Source organism: Haliotis cracherodii, unplaced genomic scaffold, assembly GCF_022045235.1.
Source record: "Haliotis cracherodii isolate W230 unplaced genomic scaffold, xgHalCrac1.p SCAF_4, whole genome shotgun sequence".
In the NCBI taxonomy this organism is placed as follows: Eukaryota; Metazoa; Mollusca; class Gastropoda; order Lepetellida; family Haliotidae; genus Haliotis; species Haliotis cracherodii.
In genome coordinates, this window is record NW_027266297.1 from 53,776,482 (window position 1) to 53,791,088 (window position 14,607).

Below are 14,607 nucleotides of genomic sequence, written 5' to 3' on the forward strand. Positions count from 1 at the left end.
GTGAGAGAAGACAAGCGTAACTAAGCAACGCGTTAACAATGGGGCATTGTCTTGCCGTGTGTTCGAAAACCACAGCTTTTCTTGCTTAGTTTTCAAAAGCGTTTCATGATAAAATATACAAGACAACTTGATCGAGAGGAACAACACGGCGCGAAGAAATTTGGAATATCAGAATGCGCACATTGTTCACCCAGGTGATGAAATTAATTTTAACTTGCATGTGATACCTACAGAATCAGGAATGAGAACGTGACACATCTGAGTTTAAACATATATGTAATAGAAAAAAAGTTATTCACGCTGTACAAAAAGTTCTCATCTCACTACACGGAAACTTTGTCTCCCTTCCATGTCTGTCATCGGAGTTTACTGCGCAGACAAGTTCAAACTACTGATCAGTAGTTTAACAACCATATTCGCGAATTTCTTCTTTTGTATCAGTTGATATCTTGAACAAGGCTACAGAATGTAGTTGACACACAGTCTTAAATACATACAAGTTATAATTTAGTATGAGACTCGTGACGATCTGGGGTAGATTAGGTCTTCAGCAACCCATGCTTGCTGTAAAAGGCGACTATGCTTGTCCTAAGAAGCGAGTAACGCGAGATCGGGTGGTCAGGCTTGCTGACTTGGTTGATGCATATCATCGTATCCCAATTTCGTAGATCGATTGCTGAGTGCGGCGTTAAACAACAAACCCAACTCCAACGGGTCTCGATGATTGAAATATGCCACGTGGTCGGGGTACGATGGGACCACCCGATCCATTTGGTCCCACTTGCTTCACAAGCCAAGATTTAATTATTTACAGGCCGAGGTAATTTGATGTGGTTGAGGAACTGGACTCTATTTATTCGGTGTAAAGACCACGATTTAGGGAGTAAAATATGTTTTGCAAAAATCCAGCTATTTTAGTTCAAACTGAAAAGACATTTGGCATGTGTTAACTTCGTAGTCTGACTCAACACGCTAAATTGGTAGTTGGTTTTTTTCTATGTATTTTAATTTGAACCTATGTACTTCGACCATGCTGGAAGCTGAAACTTTTTATAGCCATGTCAGCCATTGTTTTCAAAATATAACGACATTTAGTGTAGTTGGTAGTGAGGCTGACGATATTCCGTTTTCCGCAATATTTCGTAATGTAATCCTATATTTGACCTTTGCACTTTGACCATAGTCTTAAAGTTGTCTCAGAATACATATTCTCCAATTATATACATCAACTCTCCAGAAAAAGACACTGCCACGCCATTATGAACTGTTGACAAAATATAAAGGTGACCTACAGTGTAGGGTCATTATTTTCACCAACGGTGGTTTTCTGGCAGCAAGATGGCGTACCAAAGAAACAGTTGGTAGTGAGGCTGACGATATTCCATTTTCCGCAATACTTTGTAATGTAATCCTATATTTGACCTTTGCACTTTGACCATGGTCTTAAGTTGTCTCAGAATGCATATTCTCCAACTATAAACATCATTTCACCAGGAAAAAGACATGGCCACGCCATTTTTGAAGTGTTGACAAAATATACAGGTAACCTACAGTGTAGGGTCATTATTTTCACCAACGATGGTTTTCTGGCAGCAAGATGGCGTACCAAAGAAACAGTTGGTAGTGAGGCTGACGATATTCCATTTTCCGCAATACTTTGTAATGTAATCCTATATTTGACCTTTGCACTTTGACCATGGTCTTAAGTTGTCTCAGAATGCATATTCTCCAACTATAAACATCATTTCACCAGGAAAAAGACATGGCCACGCCATTTTTGAAGTGTTGACAAAATATACAGGTAACCTACAGTGTAGGGTCATTATTTTCACCAACGATGGTTTTCTGGCAGCAAGATGGCGTACCAAAGAAACAGAAACCCTTGTGAATATTTTTGTTCAGTCAATGACTATTTAACACCTCCGACAATTGATACAGGGTTTTATTGACCATCTTAAAGTGACATTTGGAACAATAGGTAATAATTTTTTTTTATGGATTTATAGGATTGAAAATATGTTTTAGTTATATAAAAATCCTGTATTGTCAAAGCTATCTTTACCATCACCGGTACAAAGCAAACCCTTGTCATTCGGATTCTAATTTCATTTTTTCTGATTGTTCGAATTACAGCGCCTTAGACAACATGTACATCCATGTCCTGATACTTTGAGGAGAAACATCATGGGTCTCATGTATTACAAGCAAATGCATCATCCATGCAAATGTCAGAATCTGAGTCATGTCTTGTTGGAAAACACAACAAAAACTCAAAAGCCAAATATCCAATGTATTTATTCATATATATTTCTCAATCACAGTATTATACATCATTGTTGCATTAGATTAGTAAACAATAGTTTATTATATCCAACTCCTAATTATGTAAGCAAAATGATGAATAATCTTTTGAGTCTACTTCAGACCCAACATACATGATGAGAGCAGCAGCACTTGTACAAAAATGCAACCCTCACATTTCTGTTTGCTTCAAATCCACAATCCTTCAAGTTCAGAAACACAACAAAATTCATGAAAATATTTCTCAAATGCAACTGAAAACTACAGGTTGGCACACCGGATTATCTAAGTCAAAATATTCAACTACTTACAACAAAGTAACAACAGGCTTGCTTCGAAAATAAAATCTATGAATTCTTCTTAATTATTCGAGGTTAAAAGGCAAGGAGTAGCAAATTAATAAAAATAATTCCTGGACAACCAAAATAATATTTCTAATCATGAAAGGCAATGTTGTAAGTTCTGTTCAAGACAACCCTATCACAACCCTACAGCTCTCACATTGGCTCAACCAACAGAATGATGAAGTGTCCAGTCCCGTATGAACAAATATTTCCATGTAACAACTGTTAGAAACTAAAATGCCACACTTCTCAAGGAATGAAACAATTCAAGAATGCTAAAACAGTGTTACAAGGTAACTCCTCTCACAATGACAATAAATAACCAACCATTCACCAATAAAGTGGACTAAATCTGAACCACGTGACTACAAGATGGAAGCAATGAAATGTTTGTGTAAGTGTAGCAGTGTAACACCAAGATAATATTGAGTTGATAAATATGTCAGAGTACAATGAAATGAAAGACATCCGCCAAATAAAAAAAATGGTGAAAAGAAAGGAGAGGACGACCGTGACATAGCAGTGGGGAGGTCCAGACATAAATATTATTATTCTCATTTGCAACATCAAAGAAAGTTCACTATTTCATTATGCATTTTGCATATTGAACAATTTTACAGACACATTAAAATTCTCATCATTTCAGATATAAGTCTTATAATTTATATTTCAGGCCTCGAAAAAAATAATGTTTCTCATCAGCATGATCAGAATCATATTTTTTTAAATATCCGAGCCACTTGACTTCTTACCCCTTCTTTATTAGAAGACAGAAGACACATTCAAACTCGTTATCAAACATGATAGTTAAGGCAAGGAAAAGTAACTCTTCTACTTAAATCCAGACCATTTTGACATTCTTAGACGTCATAACAAAACTGGCATCTTAATGAACAAAACCAAAATTTACTGTCTGCCTTGAAATTGACTCAGTCGAACTACAGGCATGATGAGAAGCATTTAAAAAAAAAAACTTTCCAGAGCCTTGTGTAAAACATGAGTGAGCAACGTCTCACCTGTAATACATACACCCACAACTACTATAGGACTAAAAAGCTGCTGGACTATTGTTGGTGATGATCCCTCCTCAGTGACAAAAACAAGTGACACTGATGAATAAATTGACAAGAGAACTGACAAGGCTTCACCTTATTGCAGTGCTATTTGCATAGAATAAGGGAGGTTCCCACTGTGCTCAATGATAAGCTGCCTGAAAGGAAATCACAAACAGACAGAAAAATATCCCTGAATAAACCTAAAATCCCTACAAGCTCCCAAAAGTAGGAAATTCAAATTAATTTCAATTTTATTGGTAAGAAACTATTCCATAGTACAATTTACTTAAAAATCATTTACCAGGTTAAACAGAATAACTCTTAAATCACAATGCATTCATTGACTGTGAAATGTGAGAATTGTAAGCTAGTCTTGTCCTCAAAGTATTCAAATTAATATTACTGCGGATAGTTTGTCCCAAACGCAAAAAAATAATTCACAACTTCTGAGATGACCTACCGGTACTCATTCTTCAGCCAGTCAACCACTGCATGACAAGCTTAATGCAGTACTTTTCAGCCAGTCAACCACCGCATGAAAAGGTTAATGCAGTATTCCTCAAAAAAGTTGTTAAATCAATGATACATTGACAGCTGTTAAAAACAAGAGACAACAAAAACTGTGAACATCAGTTATTATGCTACAATATCACAATCGGATCAAAATTTCAATACTGTAAATAATGAATGGAAGTGATAGATAGATATTGATCAAAATTGTACATGAACAGACACTAAAGTAAGAAGGGATTCGGCGGTTAAAAAGGTGTCAAAGCTGAAAACTTACAGTTAGAGAAGCCTAGCTGTCAAACTTTCAGTTCTACACAATGTTCCAAATTGTGATTAACTACCACAGGGATTCAACATAATGAAAAGTTATTGCCCATAGTCAGTTCAAGATAAACAACATCAGTGAAGGCTGTAAACCTTCATTTGAAGCCATTTCCAACACCCAAACAATGCTTAGTAACATAATTGTTCAAAGTTTGGGTCTTAAGTGATTTTACAGTTACTGGACTGTGATATGCTGTATGTTAATATGAAATAGTGAAAAGTCCCACTTGGAAACTCTTTAAACAGTGACAAAAAAATATACAAAAATAAACACCTAAATATACAATATGCTGGCCACTTTGATGGACAAAGACCGAGGATACACGCCTGGCATATCTCTCACGTGCATCACTTTGACTTAACAAACTCAACTGACCATGTGCCATGCTTACGTAGCAACTCAGCTGTTGCTGTCATCCTGATCATCAAGAGTTGGGTCAAATAAATTAAGTAATATTAAGATGACACAATAAGGCATATATGAATGTCAATCTACCTCACTATATTAATATCACTAACATTTCCATGCGTGCTTATATTTCACCATAAGTACAAACATTCTGATCCAAGGGCTAGGAAGCGCCCCACACTCATGTCCACTGACATCCATTTTCTACGTACCACTTCAAAACTGAAAAAAATGCCACGCAAGCATTATTTTACTTGTATCTGCGATGTAGCTACAAATAAAGCTCCCTCCTTATTGCAAACAAATGTACCACCTTTCTCTCACCAGCAACAATGTCAATTTCAATCACTTTCAAATGAAAATATCTGAAATATTCCGGAAGTTGAGCGGACCGAGAAGAATTGTGCATGTTTTGTCAGAAGGCATTGTAACCATGGTGACAAGCCAGAGACTCATAGGAAGATGTCAGCTGCAGTTTCATGAGAATCACATCCATGTTTTGGGCCAGGCTGACAAGTTCACAGGCCCTGGACTAGGATAGGAAATTAACTGGTTCTCATGAAATCGGACAGTTGCTATGTACAAGTATAGGTCATCACACAGCGACAAAAATAGAGCTATATGTTCACACTCACACAGTATTACATTCACACAACACACCCTTCTTGACGGACATGCACAGTATGTCTCTCGAGAGAGAGCTTGTCCCACATCTATATGCATGATATCATACATTAATGCATACATTTGAATAGCTTGCTTGGCATGGAAACGGAAGGACACAGTGGAGAGGAATATACACATGATTACCTCAAGTGACAGTAAATTTCATCTCTATGATCTTATTGATTTGTCTGGATGGATTGATAAGGCAGTGATGTTAGAGAGAATGAGCTGTTAAATTAGGGCCTGAGAAAAGCAATACTTAGTGAAACTGGGACTGGTGCAAGGTAATGGACAAATTAATTTCCAGGAATCCATGTTACCAAGGATACAGGGAAGAAACTGCCAGCATTGAGCAGAGACCACAGGTTTCCTGCACTAGTAACCACATTGTGTTACAGCAAGGTATTCCTGTCCACTGGTTGAAATCAACCTCAACAGATTCTTGGATATCAAGCACATGTGGTTATTAATTCCTCACAGACATGCCAAAAGATTAAGAATGTCTTAAACAACCAGTAGGAGGTGAGGGGATTCCATAGTTGATTTTATACATAATGCGAAACTGATAAAGACCAATACACCACAGCTCACAGACACACTCCGACACCTAAGACATGCCTTGACCAATGCAGGGAGACACCACAGCTCATTGACAGCCCCGACACCTCAGAACACCTAGCATGACCAATGCATGGATGCACCAGAGCTCATGAACTGGTTTGACCACTGAGAAAATTTAGTGCGACCAATGCAAGGATTCAGTAGAAATCATTGACAGGCTTGACAATGAGACACCTTAACACTTGCCCAGAGCCCTGTTCCACAAAGGGATTCTACAATTTCTAGCATTATGACTTTTGTATCTCCAATACTTAAGCGTAGACTTACAATACTGTCTCAGTATCAAAATGCTTAATAGTAAGTCCTTCTCTTAAATAGATAAACCCTGACTTTGGTTGTACCCCTGCAATAACAGGTCCGTCAACTGAGGCCACCCCTGCATCAGCCTCTCCACACCCCCGCATCAGCCTCTTCATCCCTGCATCAACTACATGTCAGCTTACCAAGACAGCTACAGGACATCTGCTGTTAACTAGCAAATTGAACATCGGTTGTCAACTGGCACACAGAAGATCAGTCATAAAATGGCATACTGAACACAGATTGTCCACAGCTATCGAGACCAGATGTAGCTCTTAGTGACGCTTCTTCTTCCTCCGAGCTCGTTTTCCCCCTGCAGCGGACGTCGTTGATGACCCTGCTCCCCATGCCGATGACGCCTGAGGCTGCTGACTTGACTGCTGTTGCTGTTGTTGCTGTTGTTGTTGTTGCCATGGTGAAGAACCATCAGGAGACATAGACGCCTTGTGAAACAAGTGGTTAATGAAATCTTCTAAATCATGCTCCCTGCAAAAATAAAGGAAATGAAATTGACATCAAATGAAGTTTTGATTGGATACTAGAAATACAAAAGAGAACCAGCATAAGTACTGAATTATGCTTCAGCAAGCTGATGCTAACACTGAAAATTAATTTCAGTTGCACACATTATCATTCACCCCAACAGAAATGCAACTACCCTGATGACCTACCCTGACTTTCCATGGCGATGACCTCGGTTTCCATCTGTAGCTATTCTGTAGAAAACATGGTGAGAGTTGGCCTGCATCTGCTTGAAAAACTCCTTCTGTAATCAAAAATGACTAGTGTCAAGCTCATGGTGTTGATTCAGCATTACCATAACTTTAACCACAATTTAACTGCCTACGCTCGGCCATCACACGGCAAAGGAAAGATAACTCTTATTGAAGACTAAAATATAAAATGCAAAATATTAGGAATGGTTGAATTTCCGTACTGGGAAAAGGAAGCATTGACCTGCAGGACGGAGAAACATTACTTTTCCTTTTGGGGCCTGACTGGGAGACATTCTTATACTCTTCAGTATCACTGCTGTAGAAGGATGTCTTCGAATTGTGTGAAACAATCTATAAATCTTACAGAAAGACTTTTGTGTTGTCTGATTTCAGTACACTATGTTTGTTTACAAAGGATAAAAGTTCAATCCTGTGACAGACAAATGAGCTTGTGACAGTGGTGTACTGCAGAGTATCCCCTGTGCTGGGGTGTGTGCCTGACAGAGGGACTATGTCTAGTGTCCAGTCCGAGACATTGCAATTAATGACGTATGTGAAATGGAGGTTTATTGGAAAATGAAAACAGATCTTAACTGCCAGATTGATACACGTCATAAAACATTTGATTTAGCAGATTCGGTTTCCAATATGTTGGATCAAGCTTGCAAGGAGTGCCAATCGACCAAAAACCCTCTTTAAGGCTAAAAATAATAATAGTTTTCTCAGGCACTGCCCACATCATCATAAAATTCATTGCACGTTTCAATTTTTTTTTCCATTTTCAATTTTGTTTGTGTATTGTGTTAAAGTATTAGGATTTTTATATGTCTTTGAAAATGGATATAAAAACAAAACATGCGGCAGATATTACGATGATGCGGGTGGTGCCTGAAAACCAAGACTATTACGTTTTTGAGCCTAACCTCTAGGATTTCTATTTGAGGCCAGAGGACATTGATCCCTAATTGTGGTGATGGTGCAACTCACATGACACGCCACCCACTCTGTTATATCATACACGTGTTGATCCATACATGCGTAGTAGTGCCACAGAAAACCTAGCATCTTCTTCTCTGCCCACACATCTCCCTGCAAATAAACAAATCTTGACACGTCATTCTATTGTCCTAAATGTGCATTATCAAGGTTCATCAATGAGCGAGTGAATATGGTTTTACGCCGGTTTTAGCAATATTCCAGCAATATCAAACCGGGGGACACCAGAAATGAGCTTCACACAATGAACCCATTCGTGTTCGGCATGAAGAGCGAACGCTATAACAACCAGACTGCCCCACATCCCACAGAGATGGAAGACTAATATTTAAGGCCTTTTCAAAGCTTTTCAAGGCTGCCAACTGTCATTTTCAAGGCTTTTTTAGTTGGGTTCAAAGTGTGCCAATAGTTAATTACATCCAGCATGCTATGCTATTTTATTATACTATCAAAAGCAGTTAGACCATCAGACAGTTTCCTACTAGATTTATTTTCAGACCCAACAAAAAATGAAAGTAAGTTTGTCATGAATTCTTCATTGATTTTGGCACACAAATCTATCACTGTGATACATTTCACTTAAACGTCTTTGGTTCACATTTTTGTGTGCTTTAATACTTTCATTAACAATCAAAATCAAGGCTTTTCAAGACAGACCTTAAAATTCTAGGCCTGTTCAAGCCTGTACAAACCCTGATTATTTCCAATGAACAATTTCAGCCAAACAGATGAAACCCACTACCAACATAAAAAACTCGACTGTCGTCGCACATCTGCGAGTGAATTGTTCACTATGTGTATCAACTTTTGCACCAATGACCTCTCGAACTGCATGTGCAACTGCCTGTTTCATTTCGACACAGGTGTAGTTGGTTGTGTTTGAGCATTAGCTCCTCATCAGCATTGAATTACTTAGATCAAAGAAAGTCCTGAAAAGTATGCATTTGTGAAAATAATACACTTGGGTGCTCCTTGCCGTTGTATATCATTTTTCACGAATACACAATTTAGCTTTCAATCTTCATGACATACACCATCAGGCTTGAGTGAGTGAGTGAGTTAAGACATTAATAGTCACATCAGCAGTATTTCAGCCATATCATGACTACCATCAGGACTGAATACAGCTACAAAACTTAACTAAGAACTATATACAAAAAGAGTAAATGCCCATTGAAAAATATTTTCGTTTTATCATGGTCAGCCCAATGTAGGATGAAAGTCTAAATTGACCACTTTGGTAAAACCATCGGGGCCCCGAAGCCCAATCAATAACTTGGAAGATTCAATGCTGTAGAAAACAGTTTCGGCCTGTGCTGGTGTTCAAATATGCAGGTCATGCATACTTACCTCTCGGTGAATAAAGATATGTGTAAATAAATTGACAAAACTGCACTAAACATTTCTGCACCAAATCTACATGACCCACCTCTTTGGCAGAATGAAAGTTGTTACATCTATCACAGAATCGAGCACTGTACCATGGTCGATCAACTGGAATACGCTTATGTTTGCCTCCACAGTTATCACACCTCATCATGTTGGCAGCCTGGAACAGACAACAGTTATCAACATGGAGAAAGGAGCTAAACGGGTAGGACTTGGCCATGTTGAAAATTCGACAAAGAATCTTAGGATTTTCTTTCGACAAGATCTGCATAATTTGGAAAATAAGGAAAAGCATCAAGAAAGCCTCCAGAAGTACCCATGGTATGTGTTTGTTGTTTAACGCTGCACTCAGCGATATTCAAGTCATATGACGGCAGTCTGTAAATAATTGAATCTGAACTAGACAATCCAGTATTCATTTCATCTGTAATAGTTTTCAATAAAATATGCAAGATAACTTTTAACCTAAGATATGTTTTCATCTCTCACACATTCTAAGTAATAGCAGCGATATACCATGAATGTTATCTCATATACATGTCGTTCATATCATACATAGCCGACATACTTGGCAACTTTTTGTTACAAAACTAATCAAGTGTGTGCACAACAGGTATCAAAACTAGTTTTTAAAGGAAGATAATTATGTTTATTATTTTTGTTGTAAGAGACTTGTTACTGATGCTCAAATGTCAAAGCGATAGTGAACAGCTGATGATCAATGTTGTGAGGGAAATGGCTGACATATGGAAGTTTTTGTTCAAGGATGGTGGGGTTGACGAGAAAAAACATGATTTAATTAACAAACAGGCTGAAAAAAAGAAACATTTCTAAAAATATCATGTGTAAAATAAGAAAACGAACTGTGCAAGATGCATGGTTGAGTGAGTATAAACAAATTACAATGATGCCAAGAGACAATTTCAGGGTGGTAGTCTCTGACATTTTGTCTGCACACAGCTTCTGTTACTTTTCTGTTCCAAGTTCAAGGACACTAATCATCTCGCAGCTATCAAAGAATTCCTGGATCATTCAGTCTGATATGCACATAGTCAGGTCATTGAGTTATTAATAGATAAATAATGCTGGTAAATTATTCACATCTTACCTCTTGTATCTTTTCATGAAGTTTTGTCAAAAGATCATTGAATTCTCTCTGAAATTAAAATGAAATGTCAGTTCATAAACCACAAAGAAGATTTCTTACAGGGTGGCTACATACTTGTTCTAATACACTCAAGTTATGGGCTGTTGTTGGTGGCAAATATGATCAGTAGTAATGAACATAGAGATTTGTCTCCACCATTTACCCAAACACAAAAATCACTGTTCTTATTCATCCTTAATAAATGAGGTTTGTAAAAGTGATAAAAGTCAGTTTTCTCCAAAGCAGCAAATCCAAAATTGGTCATTTGCATACCTTGGTTGTAAACGATGCAGTCAACGCACTATGCAAAAATGTAAATAAAATAGAAACACCTATTAAATGAACTTCGAGTTATTCCTGGTCTTAGAACATTAGTTCAAGTTTCAGGTTGGTAATAACCAGTTTGAACATTGTTTTGAAGTGTGTTTCATCATACGATATGTGATTTCAAAGCAAATCAACAATGTGAGATTGAGTGTGACACACCACAAACTAGGACGCTGGACCACACACATCAATGAGTTGTTTGTTAATCATTACAGCAGCACATCCACCTACCATAGCAGCCTCAGCCTCGTGAGCCTCCTGCATCTGAGCATCGTAGACCTTCCTCTTGGCCTGCAAGGAACAGAACATGAACATGTGAACACTTCAAGGCAGGAGTTGGATTGTGGCAGGAGTTGGATTGTGACAGGAGCTGGATTGTGACAGGAGCTGGATTGTGGCAGGAGCTGGATTGTGACAGGAGCTGGATTGTGGCAGGAGCTGGATTGTGATAGGAGTTGGATTGTGACAGGAGCTGGATTGTGGCAGGAGTTGGATTGTGACAGGAGCTGGATTGTGGCAGGAGTTGGATTGTGACAGGAGCTGGATTGTGGCAGGAGTTGGATTGTGGCAGGCACAGTCCAACTCTTCAATAGAGAGGGCACATCTCAAAAGTTTCACAAGTTTGTCATTAGCTTCAATATTTTGAGTCTGATTTATTTAAATCCAATTTTTTTCTTGCTATCTATTTGATATGGATTTGTTACATTATCACATTTGAATGATGTTACCAAACAATGGAGAATACTATTGCTGATAAATATCAACTGAAGTGAAGATTTGTCTGTCAAGTAATCAAATCAAAGAAACGATGACATGAATATGCATAACAGTCACAAATAATGATCAATGAAGTGAATCTACGTATAGCGAGCACCATAAATCAACTCACTGGTTCTCGTATCATCTCAAAGGCGTGACCTAATATCTTGAAGGCTTCTTCAGCACCAGGTTCCTGGTTCTGCAACACCATTATTTCCATGAGACTAGCATATAACAAATATAACCATGGTAACATTGCCACAAGTTAAATCTCATCATTCAATATTCCACAATACCTACTGCTATAGACATGTTAACAACAGCTGTTGAAAAAGATGACAAATCCCCCTGGCCCCAACAAATTTGAAATAGTAAACCATCTGACTGTTACTTAAGTCCAACTTGATGAGAGAACGTCTGTCTATTCTGTCTGTCTGTATACAGGAGTAGTTATTGAGCTATGAAAACAATACCATGGAATTGGGATTCGGAACTTTGTATTTCTATGTCATGTACACACAACTACAATGGCAGAAACTAACAGTTTTAATCCACTAGTCCTTGTAATGATAACATATAGCAAAACTATTAAAAAGTGCCAATTTCTACTAGTCCTCATGGTACCTTAACTATTGGGCAGTTTGGCAAGGACTATTGGACTAGTGCCAATTTCTAATGTTGACCTATGAACAGACTCAAAATCAAACTTGTTACCATGCAAACAGACAAAAAATTTAAAAAGCCCTAAATTGGAAAAGAGACCAGTTGACAACCTGGTCAAATTGTTTCCATGGAAAATGAGAAAAATAAAAATGGCACAAATAGATAAATAGCAAAGGCACCACTTCAGGATCTGTTTGAAAAATCTGCCAATTTTCGTTGAAAAATCTTGAATGCTTTTAGAGTTACGTTTCGGAAACAAGACAGTCTAGATGTCGACTCTATCCCCCCACATTATATGCCAGGGGATAACAAACCTGTCAAGCCAGAGCTAGGAAATATGAGAATAACTGACAAGTTGCAAGGATTTATGGATGGAGTGAGTCATTCTTTTGACTATTTGCAGAGGCAAGGGAGTTAACTATAAAAGTCCAGTTTCAACCCTTGCTGAAATTGGCTGGAATTATGGAGTAACATTTTGGATGGACTATGAGTCCAATCAAAATAACGTAACAAAAAATCAATTTCAGTCGATTACAGGATTGCAGGATTTGCAAAGTATGTTTACCGCCAACTTAGCGTCAAGAGATATTTTCATGCTCTTCATCAAGGTGCTCATGTGATTTGATTCACTTCGCGAAGTAAGACGCGTCTTAATATAATGTAGATCTTGATAATTGATCATATCGTCATTTTGTTTGAAGCAAATGCCAGCCATATGAGAGATGGAATCTGAGTGGTCAACAGGAGGGACATAGGAGGGACATAGAAGAGACATAGCTCACAGTTGTGTTGAAAACATTGACTCACTCATCTATTCCCCAGCAGACAGGAATACTGACCTTATCTGGGTGGACTAGCACGGCCTGGCGGCGGTAATACTTTTTGATATCTTCATCACTGCTATCAGAACGTAATCCTAAAATACTGAAAACAGAAGGACGACAGATAAACAAACAGGCAATGCACTTGGAGGATCTGCCTTAGAAGCCCCAGAGCTTTCTTGTGAATCTACATGGAACACTGTCGCACTGAACAACGGAGACATGTTGCATCTACATATGAAGCAGGGTGGAAATTAGGAATGGAAGTCAAGGGGTCCTTGCCCTAATGTTAAAAGGTAAAGACTTAGGGGGTCCCTAGATTCAAATACTGTACCAGCAAACATCAAAGAGACCAGGTTCATTTTGAATATGTGTGGTCATCAGGCATAAATATCCATCACAAAGGCACCAAAAAAGATGTACATACATGGAGTTCTGACACTTTCTCTCACAACATCACATTATTCTTTGTGTTTAAGTGTTAAACTAATTTGATAGATCAAATATTAGAACCTCCTGATTGTGTTTTATTACCTATTCAGGTGAGAACAGATTACAAACTGTACAAAGACTATTCTAGTTTAATGTTTCCTATTCTGCTGCCATGTTAATACTGACCATGTTAAGATGCATCTTACACACGTGCTACACAACTATCTCCCTGTCATTCCTCGGCAAAGACAATTCCTGGAAAGTGCCAAGGGTCCTAAAGCTCCTACCCTTCCACATATGAGATACCGAAACATTTCAGGGGTATATTCCTCCCTCTTACTATCAACGATGTTGTAATTATTCACATTCATAATGGCTTTCTGAAAGCTTAGAACTTGTTTCTGAAAATAGTAACATTGATGTAACCCTTAATCTATCAGAATGGATGTGCCCTCACAAACGCTGTCCATTTCTGGAGAGTCATTGGTGAAACTATTTGAGAAGGTCTGCAACAATACACTGTCAGACATTTTCCAGTGTGCCTATAAACATGATAAAGCGGGGAGATATACTATCAATCCATCATGTCTACAATAAAGCCTACTGGATGCCACATATTCCATGTTGCAGTGGACTCCTCACCTATAAGGGTCTTTTCCTCTACAAGCAAGAAGTCGTCTCATGGCTTCCTCTCCTGAAACAGTAGAACATTTAGCTAAAACACTGATAGTGCAATAAAAATGAATTATTTGGGAAGATTTTCATAAAACTTGTTGGTATGTCAATTCTGAAAAAAATAAGCAATCTAGGGCTATGATCTGATTTAC

The 14,607-nt window shown here is 38.1% G+C and overlaps 1 protein-coding gene across 1 annotated transcript in view; it reads right to left on the reverse strand.

The window, feature by feature from the left end:
- Window positions 1-2,296: 2,296 nt before the first annotated feature.
- The window catches only part of LOC139478514 (dnaJ homolog dnj-5-like), a 39,948-nt gene continuing 27,637 nt past the window's right edge, over window positions 2,297-14,607 (reverse strand). Inside the window, exons 5-13 of the mRNA XM_071261005.1 lie at window positions 14,423-14,474; window positions 13,367-13,451; window positions 11,995-12,063; window positions 11,337-11,396; window positions 10,740-10,787; window positions 9,672-9,791; window positions 8,234-8,335; window positions 7,202-7,296; window positions 2,297-7,016 (exon numbers count right to left, since the gene is read on the reverse strand). Coding sequence (XP_071117106.1) covers window positions 6,806-7,016; window positions 7,202-7,296; window positions 8,234-8,335; window positions 9,672-9,791; window positions 10,740-10,787; window positions 11,337-11,396; window positions 11,995-12,063; window positions 13,367-13,451; window positions 14,423-14,474 — 842 coding nt within the window. The 3' untranslated portion in view covers window positions 2,297-6,805. The remainder of the gene's footprint in view (window positions 7,017-7,201; window positions 7,297-8,233; window positions 8,336-9,671; window positions 9,792-10,739; window positions 10,788-11,336; window positions 11,397-11,994; window positions 12,064-13,366; window positions 13,452-14,422; window positions 14,475-14,607) is intronic.